We start from the raw sequence: 18,888 nt of genomic DNA on the forward strand, positions 1-18,888 counted from the left end.
TTTTTCAATGATATCTACATTTTAAAAGTCGCCTGGGGCCAACATGAATTGATGTTTTGGAATGATTTTTGTACCATATGATAAAGTAACAACTACTTAAGGTAATGAATAAAATTTGTAATAATGAAATTGTGATAAATCTTTAATCAATGATTTGTAATAAGCATTTTGTGCGATCAAAATTGGTCAAAACAAAATCAAGTACATTGTAATTATGAATTATTGACTTGCATTGAAGCCATATTCATGTCACCTTTAACTTAACCTCCTAACTTCCATGTGAGGTTATTCTAGGTATTTGGTGGTTTCCTTTTCACTTGTATATATTTAAATCTGTATTTTGTGTACTGCTGTCTGATTTTCACTTTAGATAATGGCTTTGTCAATTTCTCTACTAATTTTGAATGTAACTGTGATCTGACACCCTTCTATCTCTCCAATTGCATTTTTTCTTTCTCCTAGCTTTATTTTCACTTTGCTTTGCTACAACACAAAGGTCAAATGCATAATGTATTGTCCAAATATTTTATGGTATGGGTCATCAATTGTCTGTTATTCTAAAATGTCTTCATTCTTCATTATATGTTTAAAAAAAAACACATTATTAATATCAGATTTAAAAGAAGAAGCATGTAAGTATATTAAACAAAACCAAACAGAAAAAGTATCTCTTACAGTCAGAAAAAACATTACAGATACATCTATTTGAAAAAATAATTTTACACAAAATGATCAATATGACCAAGATTATTGAGTACCATAAGATCAGAGATATATTAAATAGAAGAGAATATATCTCATTTAAGATATATAATGAATTGATCAAGTTTCTGGCAGATTGAAAATCACTCCAATTTTATTTTAACAATTACAATATGATTAGATTACACCAGTAGTAAGAGAAGAAAAGGAAATTAAAAAAGAGCAAGCAAAGGATGAAGAAGATGCCCAAGATAAAGTAAGAAAATATATTTGAAATTCATAGCTTTCATTAAAAAATTGAGATAAATAATGATTATTTACCCCATGCAACAAAGTTCTAGAGGGTACAATGTTGAAGACCTGTCTGTCTATCTGTCTCTCCATCTGAAAGTCTGTCAGTCCTGTTCTTGTCATCACAACTCCTCTGAAACCACACAACAGATTTCCATGTATATATGCATATCCAGAAGATAATTTTTATCAGTTCACTTGTGTAGAGTTCTTAGTCATTGAACTTAGGAATCTACTTTTATGTGTATTTCGTTGAACTACTCAATATTAATACAGTACTAAAAATAAACTGTTTAAATTTATAGTACTTAAAATGTACAAATGATTACAGCAAACAAGCTGTAGATTTTTATGGGGGGGGGGGAAGAAAGTAGTTCATTTCAGGTAGCATCATTTTACAGTTCCAGCTTTCACATATTTTATACTATTTATTCTGTATACATTCTTTTTCAATGAAATCTAAAAGATACTAATTTTATGAAATCTGTAGGTCGAGAATGAAGAAATAGAGGTAGAGACTGATGTGGAGGGAGAGAATACATCCAAAGAAGAGTATAATGTAAGAATCTGTTTAGGAAAAAAAAAAGTAATTTGATTTTTTAGGAATTGAATGCTTCTTTTTGTAAATATATTTGGGTGTAAAGACTTTGACCGAAGTACATTTCGTATGAAGCGGGGAAGCATTATACAACCATAAAAATTGAACAACAGACTTAATTTTAAATGCCTTGATAATCCTAAGAAAAAACTGACTTAAGCATATTCTAATTGATTTCATTACTGACTTTGGATATGGACAATCATCCATGATTATTCAATAAAAAAATTAAAAATAGATGATAAAAAAGTACTTCATTTCAGGTAGCATCAGTCGACAGTTCCAACTTTCACATATTTTATACTACTTATTCTGTATACATTCTTTTTCAATGAAATCTAAAAGAAACTAATTTTATGAAATCTGTAGGTTGAGAATGAAGAAATAGAGGTAGAGACTGAGGTGGAAGGAGCTAGTATATCCAAAGAAGAGTATAATGTAAGAATCTGTTCAGGAAAAAAATAAGTAATTTGATTATATATCAATACAGATTCAACTATCTATTTGTGTTAATTTAAGGTATAAAAGGTTACTTTTGAAGCATTACACAACCGTAAAAATTGAACTGCAGACTTAATTTTAAATGCCTTGATAATCCAATGAAAAAAACCTGACTTAAGCACATTCTGATTGATTTCATTACTGACTTTGGATATTGACAATCAGCCATGATTATTCAATACAAATATAAAGAAATATAACTGCAGATGAAAATGATCTTTGTCATTGGAAAAATGGAAAAAAGATAATATGAACATAAAAAACTAGCTTAAATATTAAAATCTTTTTCATCGACATTATAAACTATTATTATTGAGACATATCTTTTTTATGTTTTGTAGACAGCAGAAAAGCAGATATCTCCATTGGCGCAAGCAATTGACAAGGTTAAATATATTAAAGCCCGGTGGCCAGCATGTAGACAAATATTTTGACAAACATAACAACTTGTATATGCGTTCTTTAAAATATAAAGCATGTTTATATAGGGGGAGGATTGATATCTCATAAACATGTTCAACCCCTGCCCCATTTTTGTGCCTTTCCAAAGTCAGGAGCCTCTGGCCTTTGTTCATCTTGTATTATTTTAATTTCAGTTTCTTGTGTACAATTTGGAAATTAGGATGGTGTTCATTATCACTGAACTAGTATATATTTGTTTAGGTGCCAGCTGTAGGACACCTCCAGGTGCAATAATTTCTCGCTACATTGAAGACCTATTTGTGACCTTCTGCTATTGTTTTTTCTATGGTCAGGTTGTTGTCTCTTTGCCACATTCCCCATTTCCATTCTCAATTTTATTGTGATGTCTGTTTCATTCCTTGTCCTAATAAGAGTGCATTTTTTTTAATATTATGGTATAAATCATTTCTTTTGATTTTTTTTTAAAGCACCAGCAGTTATCCAATAAAGGAATTATTTGAAAACATCTCAGGAGTATGTTTTTTTTTCAAAATTGAACCATTTCTCCATTTAAACCATAAGAAAAATGATAGGACGTTAAATGTGTTAACTGTTTATATGATGAATACAACTGCAACAAGTGTATTATTTTTTGATAGTTAAGATTTAACTGTTGAGAGTGGAGAAATATCACAATACATGAGGTACAGTGGTGGAAATTGTTTGTCTTATCATTTTTATCCTTCCTTTTAAAATATTTCGAGGAAAGTTGTGTACTTTGGATGTGAAGTCATCATGCATGGTCTCCTTTTTACATCAAAATAAGAAAATTCAGAAGAAAAGAAGAAAATTTAATGTCACATTTAAATTTTAACCAATCATTCGCTGAGAACAGATTTTTCATTGTGAGAAATATTTTTCTCACACCGGTCATGAAATGTAAAAAAATAGAACAAAAATTAGAGAAAACTGCTTAATACATTTCATGAATATATTTTGTGTCATATCATTTTTCTTCTAGTGGGGAAAGGTTTTTTGTATGACAATGCATTTATCATATAAAATCAACATTATAATATCATAATGAATTATTATAGTAAACTTTAAATTTGTTTGTATAGAAAAATGCTTCAGATATCATTCGACACATCGTCTCACAAAACTTCAACACAGATTTGAGCGGTTTGGAGAGCTGCAGCCTGGTAACTGGTGAGATACAGTTTCAGCCTAGAAAAAGACCATTGAGGTATTGCCCTTTTTGTATATTTACCTCAATATTTACATCAATTTCTAAACCATAATAATGTAAAAAGTTCTTGATGACCAAAAAAAGCGTATATTTTTCCGTTTTTTCTTTTTTAAACATAGCTTGTTCTGAAGTTTAAACAACAATATTATGTAATCATTATTTGGGGTTATAATTAGCACATCCATATTGATACATTTCATTAAATAAAAAAACCATTGACGGCAAATATTAAAGAGAAAACCAACATCTGATTTTATAAATAGATGACAAACATCGTGTTTTATATTTTTCCAAAAGAATTGCAACAATACATTTTTTTAAGTCATATGAAACCGCAAATAAAAAAAAAATATGCATATAACAAAATGGATAGTTTTCATTATTAATCTTATGTACATTTACTTTTTCCTGAAGAAATTCTTTAATTTGTATACACAACAGGCATGGGTCTGTCACTGAAACTAACTATTATCTGATTGTACTTATTTAATGTGCTCAATATGTCTTTTTGGTTGATTGTTTACTATAAGGTGACAATTGGTAAACTTTGGAATCAAAACACAGCATTTAATGAGCTGCCATATTTGTTTAATCATAACAGACAGAGAAAAAAAATAGTTTTGAAAAAAAGACAAAATCTTGCACAGAGGACTAAGTTTATGTTATATACATTCATTGGTTTAAGACTTTGATAAACTGTATTTTTCACCAGTGACTTCTATATCTGAATATGTTTAAATATGCAAAACTTAATAGGTTAGCAAATTTCATTTGTCTGTCAAAAATACTTGTTATTTCTGAAAAATATTTTCAAAGGAGAATTTGCAATTTATATACCTGTTTCATGCACTTGTCTTATACAGCTAATATTTTCTTATCTTGTAAAATACAAGGACATATAATGGACCGGATATTTTGGTGCCAGGAGAAGGTCGGATGAGTGTCTTCGACCTCCTGAACATATTTCCTGATTTTGCAAAAATTGCGGTTTACCTTTTTGCAAAATCCCATTTGGACCATTATGTACAGCAGGTTTGTCTTAATTTTAGAGCTCTTTATTTTTGTTAGATAAATTCCTCATTATATCAGCTGAAGTAATCAGTTAGGGTTTTAAAACTAAATAAAATTGGTATTAACCTGTTAAGCTGGGGTTTTTTTTTTAAAGTTAATCATCATTTGCATATGCATAATTGGGGGCAAAATAAAATGGCAAGTAATTGAAAATGCTGAAAGAACTTTTAAACTCCATGAAAGTAATTGTGAATTGTGAATTGTTGTAGTATCATAAAGTTGACATGGACAACATCAAGAAGGCCCTAAACAACAGAGGCCAAAGCAAGACAGTCAGAGACCTGTTAATTGAGGAGGCCAAAAACCTGTTGACAGATGAAAAAATTGGTATCTTACTTTACAAGAATATGATATGGGTTTTTTTTTCTTCAAAAATATTTTAATATGTCAAAGGAAAAGTATAGTATATATCTGATCAAAAACATAGCACATTTGTATTTTTTGAAAATAAAGTGAGACCATTTATGATTTCTGCATACAAATGTTGAGAGGTTCACACAAATTTTACAAAGATGGAGTTGAAGTTTCTGGAGTCATAGAATAAAGTACTAACCTATATTTATTATTATGGTTAGGGGAAAGGACAATAAAAGGCTGCAGTCTATATATGTAATGAAATGTTTGTAAGTAAGTCAATTGATTTTCATTACTAAATAGGAATTAGGAATTATTTGTGTTCCTTGCATTTGTCTCTAACATTTCCATAAGTCATTATTTTAAGCAATTATTGTTTCCTTATAGGTCCTGCAGCATTAATGTTTACTGCAGGATACCTTAGGAAAGAGCTGGTGATACACAATGAAGAGGGGGTTACGGACTACTTGTGTGCCTGTCCTTGTGCTGAAGGGGTAGAAGTGCAGCACATCTATCATGATAAGGGAGACAACTTCTACCCCTTATCCCATAAGGATTTATGGAGAGGTATGTAAATTCTGTCTTTTACCGATATTATTAAACAAGTATAGAGAAAATGCATTTTTATTCTAAATGTTACATTCTTCATTCTGTGTTTTTGCCATTTTCATCTTTTCATTGATTTCAGGGAAATTAAACAAAAAATTAACACGAAGAGATCAGTTATAAATGCTGTATATATATTTTGGCTGTTGTTTAATCCTGGTAATGGAAGTATTATTTTGACTAACTGGAGTAGAACATGAACGTCTTCATCTGAATACATCTATTGTAGGCTAGTTCAATTCCAATGGGAGACAACTCTTGTACTATTTTACTTATTAACATTTTCCTTTATCTTATTTAATCCTTTGGTGATGGAAATATGACTTTTAACTAACCACTAACAGGTACATTTAAAGTCTTCATCTGAAGGAGAATACATTTATTGTAGGTTGGTTCAATTCCAATGGGAGACAACTCTTGTACTATTTTACTTATTAACATTTTTCTTTATCTTATTTAATCCTTTGGTGATGGAAATATGACTTTTAACTAACCACTAACAGGTACATTTAAAGTCTTCATCTGAAGGAGAATACATTTATTGTAGGTTGGTTTAATTACAATGGGAGACAACTCTTGTACTATTTTACTTATTAACATTTTCCTTTATCTTATTTTATCCTATGGTGATGGAAATATGACTTTTAACTAACCACTAACAGGTACATAAAAAGTCTTCATCTGAAGGAGAATACATTTATTGTAGGTTGGTTCAATTCCAATGGGAGACAACTCTTGTACTATTTTACTGATTAACATTTTCCTTTATCTTATTTAATCCTATGGTGATGGAAATGTGACTTTTAACTAACCACTAACAGGTACATAAAAAGTCTTCATCTGAAGGAGAATACATTTATTGTAGGTATGTTCAATTCCAATGGGAGACAACTCTTGGACTATTTTACTTATTAATATTTATGGCAATTCTTTTAATCTTTATTTATTAGAGTTTAAATGGTTCTTGTAGAAGGTTGATTCCTAGGCTTTCATTAGAAGACAAATATTTCTCCATATTAACATTGCTGTAGACTTTTCTTTATTTTGTCTACATTTTACACGAAATGATTATCTGTCAGATTGATAAACAACTTGTATATGTATATTCTACAGCTGATGGCCCAAGTACCCGTTCAAAAATCCCAGACAATTACCAGACATTGGAAGAGGATAATAAAGGGTACTTAATATGCATCTTTTTATTTATTGAATCTGTATAAGGCTGTGAAGTACTTTCTTCAACTAAAATAAAACCAACCCTCCTGTCAGTTGAAATCAATCAATCAATCATATTTAAAAGACTATGAATGGCTCCTGTGGTAAATTTATTGCATCTTTTTATGGAGGTAAAAATATATGTAAATGCCATCTGATGCCAGGACCCTGGAATTAATTTAGTGATAGCCAGTTTTACTGTTTAATATATTTTTTCCTTATTTTTAAATGACTCTTTTTAAATGCGTAACTAAGGTCATTTGTTTTATTGTTTTATTTCGGGTCTGTTATAGCAGACTTTAATTTTTGCATAGTAGAATACTTCTTTTAATAAGATTCAATTGAGAATGCAAATTTAAAACTGTAACACTCATTTTCTATATATTTCAGATGCTTACCAGGAATGGAATCAGATTCAGTGTAAGAATTAAAAAAAAAAGTTATGATGTGTACCATGTTTACCACAAAAATCCATTGGTGTATCAATATAATACCTGCATTTCATAATATATCAATAGTTTAATTGCTATTAAATGTATTTTCCATTACCTATTAATGAGCAGGTTGTCTGCATATTGCTATTGTAAAATATCAGCTGACAGTCACAATATGAAGCTTTTTTGTTGAGTGATCTTAGTGAAAAAGATCAGAAAGCCTTCATTTTGTGACTCGAAACTGATATTTTACAATCTCAATCTGTCTCAATATACAGATAACCGGATAATTGATTTTTTTTATGTGCTTTTTTTCTCTTTGTTGACTTGATAAGTTAGGGTCAAACTAATAAATGTCAGTTCAAAAATTGTAACGTAGCTGATATGCCATAATAAAAGTAATTAAGGCTGGGTGTTCGTCACATAGCTGTGATATGCAATTTCATTATAAGCTGAGCTAAAAGTGAATACAAATGTATAAGATATTGTAATATTACCTCATTCTCAAATGAAAGAAATTTTCAATCTTGCCATATAAAAGTCATAAACACTTAATCAATACAGTTATTATAACAATAATATCATTTTTATATTTTATTGGAACAGAATTTTTCGCCGATATGGACATGAAATATGGCAGGGTGACTTAAACAGACTGTCAAAAGGTCATTGGTTGGATGACAGCCTTGTTTATGTTGCAATAAGGTGATTACTTTACATAACTTGTACTGCTTATATGCAGCATTCATCATTATGAAAAGAGTTTGTTATCAGCATTATTCATTAGTATATGTAACTGGAATAAATAAAATAAAATAAACAGGAATATAGCAATAAACTGTGTTAAAAAAATTTGGACAAGTCAGATTACTTTACACTTAAAGTTGGTTTTGATAATTAAATATTATAAACCCTTGTAAAAATTAAAATACAGTTGTTTTTCAAAATATACAATTGATATGCTTTAACACATATTTATTAATAATGTATTCTAAAGACATCATCAAGAGACCTATGCAACAGAAGAGATTTACACATTTGATCCAGTTTTCAGCAGGAAGCTGTTAGCCAAAGAAAATTGTCCTGATGATGGGTAATACTTAAATTTATCACAATCAATGCATTTAAAAATATCTGGAAAGAAATTATCAAACTTCACATTAAAATGCCATATCTTGATTAGCTAATAACAGAGTAATCATTTACTATATCATATGGCTGAAAGGGTGACAATCTTTTTTAATGTCAACCTCTTGTCTAGATCAATAAAACTAAATCAACAATTCAATGTCTATGAATTGAATACTAAAGTAATTGAACACAATTCTTAAGTTCTACATGCATGCTCAAATTTTATCATTTGATTGTCAAAATAAATTAATAAGACATTTTGCTTCACTTAGAACTCTTGATTTTTGCTAATGTTACCTTGTCTTCAAACCATTATAAAAATCAGGAGATTGCCTCTCAAAGTCAACTGTTTCACTGAAAGTAAACAAAAGTTATCTTACTGCATGGGGCTATGTAATTTTTTATAAAAAATTTTTTTTTTTTAAATTTTATTAGAAGTAAAATCTTTCCCATGTAAATAGAAAATTTCAGAATTTGAGATATAATTACAAGCTAGGGCATCATGGACACATTCTTCTTTTATTTTTAAATAATGTTGTCATGTGGATAATTTAATAAATCTGTTTCAGTTCTAGGCTGATCCTACATTCCTGCAATATAGACCTTGTGAATGCCTATAGCAGAAGAATAGCTTTTGAAGAGAAGCGGTTAATACTGATCCCTATATGTGACAAGTTAGTTTAGTGATGTATCATCTTGATATCATAACTCAATATTTAAAAGTATTATCTTATTTAATTTATTATTCATTGAAACTTTTGAATGGATATTGTAAAAGTAAATATCACTAAATAGATCAGGTTTATCATTTGAATGACAAGTGCACATTTCTTAATATCAAGACTCCTCAATTGATGCTTAAATTAAAATAGTAAAAAAGGTCAAAAATTTTAGAATTTGATTAATTCAAATTTAGGCAGACAGATAATTTTAAAGTATTCATCTAGTTAAGTTAGATATACCAAAAGTTTATCTTATATGATTGATGTTTCAGTACACACTGGATTCTGGCTTCCTTTTGCCCAAAGACTTTCACTGTAACCATTATGTGTTCAATGGGAGGTTGCTATAGAAAAACAGCACAATCACTTGGAAGGTAAAAATAAACAACAATTGTTCATTAAGGAAAAAGTTTTATACCAATTTGAATCTCATAAATCAATTTGAATAGAAACAAATCAGTCAATCTTCTTATGAATTTGAAACATGGAGAGATAGAATAAACATCTGGTCATAAATGTACCTACCGCTATGCATAAACAACACAATCCTAACTATTACACATTTGATAATTTTACGTATCAATCTTAAATATTTATTTACAAATGCAATGAAAAAAGCATTTTGAATATCAATTTTCAAAGTATAATTTGGTTTGCCTATGATTAGATAATAGAATGATAATCGGGCAAGATTAAATCCTTTCACAAAAATTCACATCTTGAAAACAGAAGAATTTTCATATATTAATTTTTTACTTAAATGAAAAATTACGGATAAGAGTTATGATTTTTACCAGTCTGTGATTCTATTCAAATTCGTTATAAACACTAATTTACTATTAACAATATCCAAATCTATATTGATCAAGATCAATTTTTATTATACTGTTCTGTTTTGCAGATACTTTGCTGCAATGTATGCCAAATCTTTTGAGGATGTTAAAATAAGTCATGCAAAGGTAAAGTGTTTTGTTTGGTCTATTTTATATGTATTTCCTGCAATTAGATAATTAGTAGTATATATAAAGCGAAATTCTTTTGTCAAATTATACCCACAATAAAACATCACAGAGTAAGAAATAAATAGTTACATATATGCTTATTGGCTAACTTGTTATAAAGGGTAATAGCAAATTTGTTGTCCTGAGTTATCCACTTTTTATTGAAGCAAAACATGAGAACAATACTAGGTATTGTAAATGTACTTATGTGATTTTGGCTCCTTTTCAAGATATTTGAGATTTAAAATATGACAGGAAGAGGCTGACTCAGACTTTTACCTTATATTTCCATTCGTAAGATTTGGGTTTCCAAATAAAACAAAGAAAATCAAGAATCTTCTAAAATATTGGTATATGACCTTCTATGAGTTATAAAGTCTTTTATGAAAAAAAAAAATGGGTGTTATGGGCCAAAATATATAACATTGTATTGTATGGAAAAACCTCACCTAAGTACATCCTTAAGGGACAACAGACTTGCTATTACCTTAATTATTAGTCATTTACACTTTTCTTTTGAAAACAATATAAAAATGAAGAGTTGTGGAATGCGTGCCAATAAGACAACTATCTACCAAAAATCAAAGAAAGTGGATGTAAGTGCTTTTCCAAGATACACAACTATAAAATATGTAAACCATAACCATTCTGTACAATTCTACAGCTATATCATTGTATTACAAAAAAAACTGAAAAAGTTGAAAGAAAGTGTTGCTCTAAGCAAAATATCGATTCTGGTTATAAATTTCTGTCTAAATATTCTGAAACAATTTGAATGTCATTTTTTTTTTAGATTTTGTTACACTAACATGTTTGCAAAATGGCCATTTCTGTTCATAATTCTTTACATAATAGAGGTTTGTTTTTATAGGTTCAAAAGCAGCAAAATGGGAATGATTGTGGCGTATTTGTAGTTGGATATGCTGAATGTTTAATGAAGGTACTGTTTTTAATATATATATATATATATACATACTGCTCACATACCGAAGTGCATCATGAACGTACTAGTTATAATTACTGCAATTTATACTTTTCAACAAAATAAAAACACAAGTAGCATATTGCCATTAATTTACACCAAGACGTCAATAAATTTAATTGAATATCCTGCATTTATCATGAAACACATGCAATATAAATGAAATGAAAGGAAATAATACTACACATGCTCACACCGACAACTTCATAGAATCACTTTACAAAGTAAAAAGGTCAAATGAAATAAATACTCAATAAGTAAAAAAGTAGAAAATAGATGTCTTTCAGTAAAAGATAGACCCAAAAATAATATGTTTCTTAATTTCTATTTCATAGCATATATTATTTTTCAGAATGGGAATCTTGCAGATTGGAAAGTTAAAGGCAGATCGCAACTTCTCAAGATAATTAAAAAAATGTACTAAACTTTTGTGAACTATCAATGTAAAGATAAAAGTTGATATCATGATGTATTCATAAATGAACAACAAAAATAAAACATGCATGCCAATTCTTTGAAACTGTAGTAAAAAAAGAATACAGAAATAAACTTTTTAGAACTAACAGTGTGGTAAACTTTCATTGGGTTCACAATAAAACTTGGAATTCTAGGATATTGTGAGCTTACTTAAAATATGTACAAAAACTTTGTCCCATATAAGTACAGTGTATTATATGTTATTCAGGTCTCAGACAGGGTATTTACTGTGACATTCCCCGCTTAAGAGTTTATATCCCCTGAGCCGAGTATAAAAATATTTCATTTGTGTAGTTTTTCAATAGATTTTGGCAATATACTTAACACTTTTGTCATGTATTATGCTTATTCAAATTGCCTTACTGTTTGCTTTAAAATTCAATTCACTTGGTTTCAGTTAGCTTACGCGTAAAAAAACCAAACTGATATTATTTTCATTGAAGTCTTTAAACTAGCTAATTCAGTTAACTGATGAAAAAAAAGTACATATATTTTACTAGGATACTCTTTATTCTTATCAGAATATTATTATATCTAAAAATACATCAATTAAGATATATAATTTTTCTTTTTCTCAAAGAATTTTTTTTCTTAATATATAATATTGGTACTTATATATGTGCACTACAATTGTATGAGTGATCAATTTTGTCAACTATTTAATTAGGTTACCTATGGGTTAGCATAGCATTGGTTTATTGTGTGTTAGCTCCTAACAGGCTATTATTTGAACTTGGAATTATTTGTAATTATGGAATTTCCATAATTTCTTGTGTTTATTTTTTTTTTTATTACATTCCAGGTTTTTTTGGGTTTGAGCGATTAATAACACTTTCCGGACAATGTATTTTGGTTACGGTACAGTGCATTCTATTGAAAATATACTATTTTCTTTGTATTGATAGAAAGTGTTGTGTGCGCAGCACAGAACATTTCATGAAAGAAAAAACATGCCATTTATCAAAAAATTCTATAACAAGAAATCAAGCAAATTCCATTATTGAAAATAGTTCCAAGTTCAAATAATAAATAGTCTGTTTTCTGTTGTTGTATATACATGTTTTTCATAATTGTATTGTCATTACTGTACAGATATTTTGTCTATTTATGTATGTATGTATATTATGACCTCTTGTACACTTTTGTTTCTGAGGATAATAAGACTTTGAATCTTGTGTCTTGGTTATGGGTAATCAGAAAGGTATGACTAATGGATGTGTATTTTTCAAAAGCATCATTTTTTATTATCTTAATGAACACCATTAACGTTACATATTACATATGTTATATATGAAGTATGAAACTTTCAATTGTAGCATAAACTGGTATTTTTGTCTTTTCATGGACTTTAGTTTTTACATTTACTGTAACATATTTTAGGTATTCACTTATGTTCTTCAATATTTTAGACAGCTTTATAATTTTTTTATTTTTTTTGTCTTGCTTCTATGGTTTTCCAAATTCTATTTTCACCTTAAATGTTGATTCCCTGTTCTTCTTAATAATAATTCATATTGATTAAACCAGTTACACTTTTTAAGTAGATAATGTGATGCCTTCTGTTCTCATGTTTTTGCTTGGAGTGACCTTTCATACCTGCTGGTTGTTTTGTAAAAAAACATTAATTTGATTTGTATTATTTGTGTGTTCATTTGATAAATGTCTATTTGTATTTTGTAATTGTCATAAATTAGTTACAGCTGCCCATACACACTATCAGATTTTTTTTACTGCCATTCCATAACTTGTACCCATAAGTTGGTTTCAGTCTATTAAGTTTGGTGAAGGAAATTAAACATAACTACATATTCCACATTCATTATATTTTACCTTCAGATTATAGTATTGCCATCAGTATTCACTACTTTGTTCCTTCCTTACACAAGATAAACATTATCCAACTTGTTTATATTAGAACTTTCCTGTCATTCATAGCTGTCTACTTTCACAATCTATATGTTTAAAGCTTTGAAGTGTTTAAGCTATACAGCTTAAACTATATAATTTGTGTATTTTGTATACTAATATATGTTTTGTAATATTCATAATCTTTCCATTAAAAATTTAATGCTTTTTTGTCTACTTTGCACAATTTAATAATTAAGATTTACTCATTTTGACGGTTGAATAAATGTTAATCCGGTATAGAATGGTATTTTATCAGCCTTAAACCTATGTTGATTACTTTTATTTAGATTGGGCACATATCAGGCCTTCTTTTGTTAATGGTTGCCATTAAGGCTGATCTTGTATAAAATGGATTTATCAGCCTGTTCTTGTTAATGGTTGTAATGAAGGCTGATCTTGTATAAAATTGGATTTATCAGCCTGTGCTTTGTTAATGGTTGTATGAAGGCTGATCCTGTATAAAATTGGATTTATCAGCCTGTGCTTTGTTAATGGTTGTATGAAGGCTGATCCTGTATAAAATTGGATTTATCAGCCTGTGCTTTGTTAATGGTTGTATGAAGGCTGATCCTGTATAAAATTGGATTTATCAGCCTGTGCTTTGTTAATGGTTGTAATGAAGGCTGATCCTGTATAAAATTGGATTTATCAGCCTGTGCTTTGTTAATGGTTGTAATGAAGGCTGATCCTGTATAAAATTGGATTTATCAGCCTGTGCTTTGTTAATGGTTGTAATGAAGGCTGATCCTGTATAAAATTGGATTTATCAGCCTGTGCTTTGTTAATGGTTGTAATGAAGGCTGATCCTGTATAAAATTGGATTTATCAGCCTGTGCTTTGTTAATGGTTGTATGAAGGCTGATCCTGTATAAAATTGGATTTTAGTACCCAATTAATGAATCAACAGAACCAAGTTTAAAAATCAGACAAATTTTAAATATAGCAACTGATGTATATACCTTTGTATTTACATGACCTTATATGAGTTGTAAGCTGTGTTTAAGAAATGACAATCTAGCAGATAACCCCAGGGTAAGGACATCTAACCATGAGCTGTACATTCAATAAACACTGCATTCCGATGGGAACTAACTGTGCTCCTCTTTTGGAGACTTGTTCTGTTCTATATATTTTACTTATGCCTTAGGAAGAAAGAAGTAACCCATATCTTCCAGGGCTTATATTTCATTGCTGCTAACCAGAAAGCCATCAAACCAATAGTTCCAAGTGTGTTGGGGGGGGGGGGGGGGAACTCTCTTCGTTAATTTTATTTGTTCATCTTGAATATGACCTATCTCTTATACTTTTGCTCTGGTTACTATTTTCACAAACACAGGAGGGCATACGTTAACTAGGACCAGTTTACAGTTCAGTAGCACCTGATATCACCCTTGGTGGTTTTTTCGGGGTTCAGTATTCCATGACTTTCTTTGTGTACTGTTGTTTGTCTGTTGTTTTTTTCTGTTTAAGCCCTGGTGCTATCAAAAAATAAAGATATGGTATGATTTCAAATGAGACAACTCTCCAAAATTGACCAAATGACACAAAAAAAAAACAATTATACGTCACCGTACGGCTTAAACAATGAGCAAAGCTGATACTGCATAGTCAGCTTTAACATGCACAGAGATGAAACTGTAAAACCATTTGAGAGAGAAAACTAACGAACCAACGACACAGCTAATTTAGCAATAAACTAAACTGTACAATAATAGTTAATTGCAATATTTTTTTCGTTTACTCTAAATATACATGAAATATTTGCTACTGGACACCTACCAACAAGGCAACAGTGAAGTATATAATGCTCCAAAATGATCCCAAGAGTGAAGCACTGTGAAAACTTGCAAGATTAAGGAGTGCATCCATAAGACGATTTTTATAATTATATTGATATAAAAACAAAAGATTAATAAAACCGCTGTAAGCAAAGCACTCTTTATTTTTGCCATTCTTTCTGTTATCTGGGGTCTGTTTATTTGAATAAAAAAGTCATTGCAACAATTTCGTTTACAAATTAATAGACATCCATCTATTCGGAGTACTACATATTTCCTCAGGTGTCCTAGTATAGCCATCTTTGATTGTTTAGATTCACTTATTTGAAGTCATATGGATATATACGTCTTAGCCAGTGACAATTTTACAACAGATTTATCGTCACCAATAGTGATGTGATACATGGCTGTGTTCATTCTGTATATAGAATTCGTATAAACATCAACTCAAAATCTGTTAATTTGATGGACTAGTTACAGATCAGCTGAAATATCTATATTAAAGGATGCTTTAAAATAAACATATTTATATAGAAGTGTATAAAAAGGATCAACCAGCAAATTTACTATGTACTGGATCGTCTAGAATTTTTAGAATTATATATAATCCGTTACTTTCTTATTTTGTATCTTGAATTATGTCTCAAATTTGAAACAATAAAGCATAAAGTTGTTATATATATAGCTGTCAAAATGACCCCCCAAAAAATTAGTTAAATATCTGTTAAGGATTGGGCCTGATATTCATATGATAAAGACATATTCTTTCAATCAGTTTACACGTAATTGTAGAGTAAGGCTGGCATGTCAGTTAACTGCTAGTAGTCTGTTGTTATTTATTATTGTTTATTTTCTTTGGTTACTTCTTCTAAAATCAGACTTTTCTTTGGTTACATCTTCTAAAATTAGAACTGAATTTGAATGTGCGTATTGTGAGGCATTTACTTTTCTACATTGGCTGGAGGTATAGGGGGAGGGTTGAAATCTCAGAAACATGTTTAACCCCGCCGCATTTTTTTTTTGCGCCTTTACCTAGTCAGGAACCTCTAGACTGAGTTAGGTCTTCAATACAGCAAGAAATTACCGCACCCGGAGGCGTCCTTCGACTTGCCCCTACACAAATGTATATACTTGTTCCGTGATAATGAACGCCCCAATGAACTCCAAATTATACACAAGAAACTAAGATTAAGAATAATAAAAGAGGTTAGTCTTGTATTATTTGCTGTATCATATATTAATTTACTAATTTTATCTTGACTTTGCATGGTACAAGGACATCATTCGTAAATAAAAATCAGCATGCACACATCTTATACGTTCAGGTATTTCCCATTAAATATTGTATGGTAATATTCTTATTTCTTCTTTTCAAAGTTAAAATTCATATGTCTTTTCTTAATTTAGAAAAACATAAATTTTGAAATTGTTCTCATCATGTTCCTTTCCCTTACTTCTAAACCTCTAAAAGTCTGAAAAGGTCAGAGATGAAACCATTTTGAATGTAGTATATGGTAGTTGCCACCTATTCTGGACATGCAAATATTAACAGTCCTTCAATGTTAATCCTTCAATTGCAACAGTCATTGTACATATCCTGCCTTGTGTATAAGTCAAATTGAGACCGGAAATATTCTAGAAGAACAATTCATGAAAAAGGTATTTTAGCGCCCTCACAGAACCAGTTCATATCCATACAATCTGTAGTCTTTGGATAGTACTACAAATTAAATTTCAACTTTTTTTCACGTTACTCGATGGTTGCATAGCAAGCTATTCATAAATTCAAACTTGCTGTGTCTGCTTTCTGTCAAAGAAACTTTTCTCTCTGTTTTTAAGGTGTATTATGTTATATAACATTAATCTGAAAAAGGTTTTCTCTTTCCTTTAACATCGTAAATTATAATATTGTGATTAGCAACCATACTTCTGCAGGTGTTTCATGCATGTATTTTGCCCCACTAACCGTTACATTTCATGTTTGACATATCATTGAAACATACCAGCTATTTTGTTCCATGCATCATTTTCAGAATAGTACGTTGCATAGAATCTTATTTACAAAATGGATTTTGCATAGCAACCAAACTATTTTATGTAATCAAAGTATGCATATGGAATAATCCGAACATCCTAAATAGATTTGTCGATGCATCATTAATACATTGATATTTTACATAAAAACCTATAAGGAGCATATATTTTCCATAGCAACCATGCTATTGCAGGCATTCAACACATGTTTTTGGACCAGTAACTATAACATTTGATGTCCAACAACATTTTACCTATACATACCAGCTATTTTGTTCTATGCATCATTTTCATAGTGGTGCTTTGCTTAGAAACTACCTAGTAACATTGATTTTGCATAGCAACCATACTTTTTGTATGTAATTGCACATACAACACATGACATAAAAAACTTATTTATATGTGCATGCTAGTTTTTAAGATGAATCAGTGTTTAATACAAACAAGCTGGTTTCTTCCATGCAGTAGTTTCAGACTGGTATTTTCCGTAGAAACTACTTAACAACGAGTGTTTTACATAGCAACCATACTATTTCAGGGAAATAAAGTATGCATTTGCATATACCATGTTCATAGTATATCAACCATAAATTATTACTACAAACAAGTTACTTTTGCCTGTTGATAATTTTTGATTGGCACTTTCATCCTAAAAATTCCTAGCAAAGTTGATTTCGGATAGCAATTTATTTTTGTTATCTCTTTATGTGTGTAGAAATCATTTGATTGATTTCAACATATCCATGGTATCATTCAACTATATAAGCTGAAGTAACTTTCCTAATGAACCAGCATACCAATGTGTGTATCTCAGGATTTGGACAGCATAATAGTATGATAAGTGCATGTTTGTGAAAGAAGATGTATTGTATGCATGGTTTCAGCATTGCATTTCTTGGTATGTCTAGTTTTTTTACAGATGGGAAGAGTAATTGTGATTGTTTATTGTGCATTTATTACAGCAGTATTTTGGGAAAATTTGGTGTTCTGTTTCTAAAGTAAACTCACAACAAGAATGTGTCCAAATTAGACTGATGCCCAACTCGCACTATCCTTTTGCATGTTCCATGGTCAGTGAAATTGGATAATAATCTAATTTGGCATCAAAATTATGAAGATTATTCTATAGGGAACATATTTACTAAGTTTCAAGTTGATTAGACTTCAATTTTACAAAAACAACCTTGACCAAAAACTTTAACCTGAAACTTTCACTTTCATTTATATGTTCAGTGGACCGTGAAATTGAAGTCAAAAGTCGAATTTGGCTTTAAAATTAGAATGATCATATCATAAGCAACAAGTGTACTAAGTTTCAAGTTAATTGGACTTCAGCTTCATCAAAAACTACCTTGACCAAAAAATTTAACCTGAACGAACGGATGCACAGACAGAAGAACAGAACCACAGACGAAGGAACGGAGCCACAGAC

At 29.9% G+C, this 18,888-nt stretch overlaps 2 protein-coding genes across 3 annotated transcripts in view; one reads left to right on the forward strand and one right to left on the reverse strand.

Annotated features, from left to right (window-relative positions):
* Positions 1 to 226: 226 nt before the first annotated feature.
* LOC134693106 (uncharacterized) overlaps positions 227 to 18,888 on the reverse strand; it is a 43,852-nt gene continuing 25,190 nt past the window's right edge. Inside the window, exons 6-8 of the mRNA XM_063553818.1 lie at positions 8,852 to 8,908; positions 1,024 to 1,126; positions 227 to 483 (exon numbers count right to left, since the gene is read on the reverse strand). Coding sequence (XP_063409888.1) covers positions 367 to 483; positions 1,024 to 1,126; positions 8,852 to 8,908 — 277 coding nt within the window. The 3' untranslated portion in view covers positions 227 to 366. The remainder of the gene's footprint in view (positions 484 to 1,023; positions 1,127 to 8,851; positions 8,909 to 18,888) is intronic.
* On the forward strand, positions 783 to 12,468 carry LOC134693090 (sentrin-specific protease 1-like). 2 transcript variants are annotated; one of them, XM_063553798.1, is made up of 17 exons: positions 786 to 958; positions 1,484 to 1,552; positions 1,961 to 2,029; positions 2,434 to 2,478; positions 3,616 to 3,740; positions 4,637 to 4,775; positions 5,024 to 5,141; positions 5,556 to 5,735; positions 6,888 to 6,954; positions 7,380 to 7,409; positions 8,030 to 8,128; positions 8,421 to 8,516; positions 9,124 to 9,228; positions 9,549 to 9,650; positions 10,178 to 10,235; positions 11,149 to 11,217; positions 11,612 to 12,468. In XM_063553798.1, the coding sequence occupies exons 6-17, from the start codon at positions 4,680 to 4,682 to the stop codon at positions 11,681 to 11,683; spliced, it is 1,092 nt and encodes a 363-aa protein (XP_063409868.1). In that variant the 5' UTR covers positions 786 to 958; positions 1,484 to 1,552; positions 1,961 to 2,029; positions 2,434 to 2,478; positions 3,616 to 3,740; positions 4,637 to 4,679; the 3' UTR covers positions 11,684 to 12,468. The 2 variants fall into 2 exon arrangements, with proteins under 2 accessions (XP_063409877.1, XP_063409868.1); XM_063553807.1 differs by lacking the exon at positions 10,178 to 10,235 and having other exon boundaries at positions 783 to 958.

This window comes from Mytilus trossulus, chromosome 1 (genome assembly GCF_036588685.1).
Source record: "Mytilus trossulus isolate FHL-02 chromosome 1, PNRI_Mtr1.1.1.hap1, whole genome shotgun sequence".
Taxonomy (NCBI): Eukaryota; Metazoa; Mollusca; class Bivalvia; order Mytilida; family Mytilidae; genus Mytilus; species Mytilus trossulus.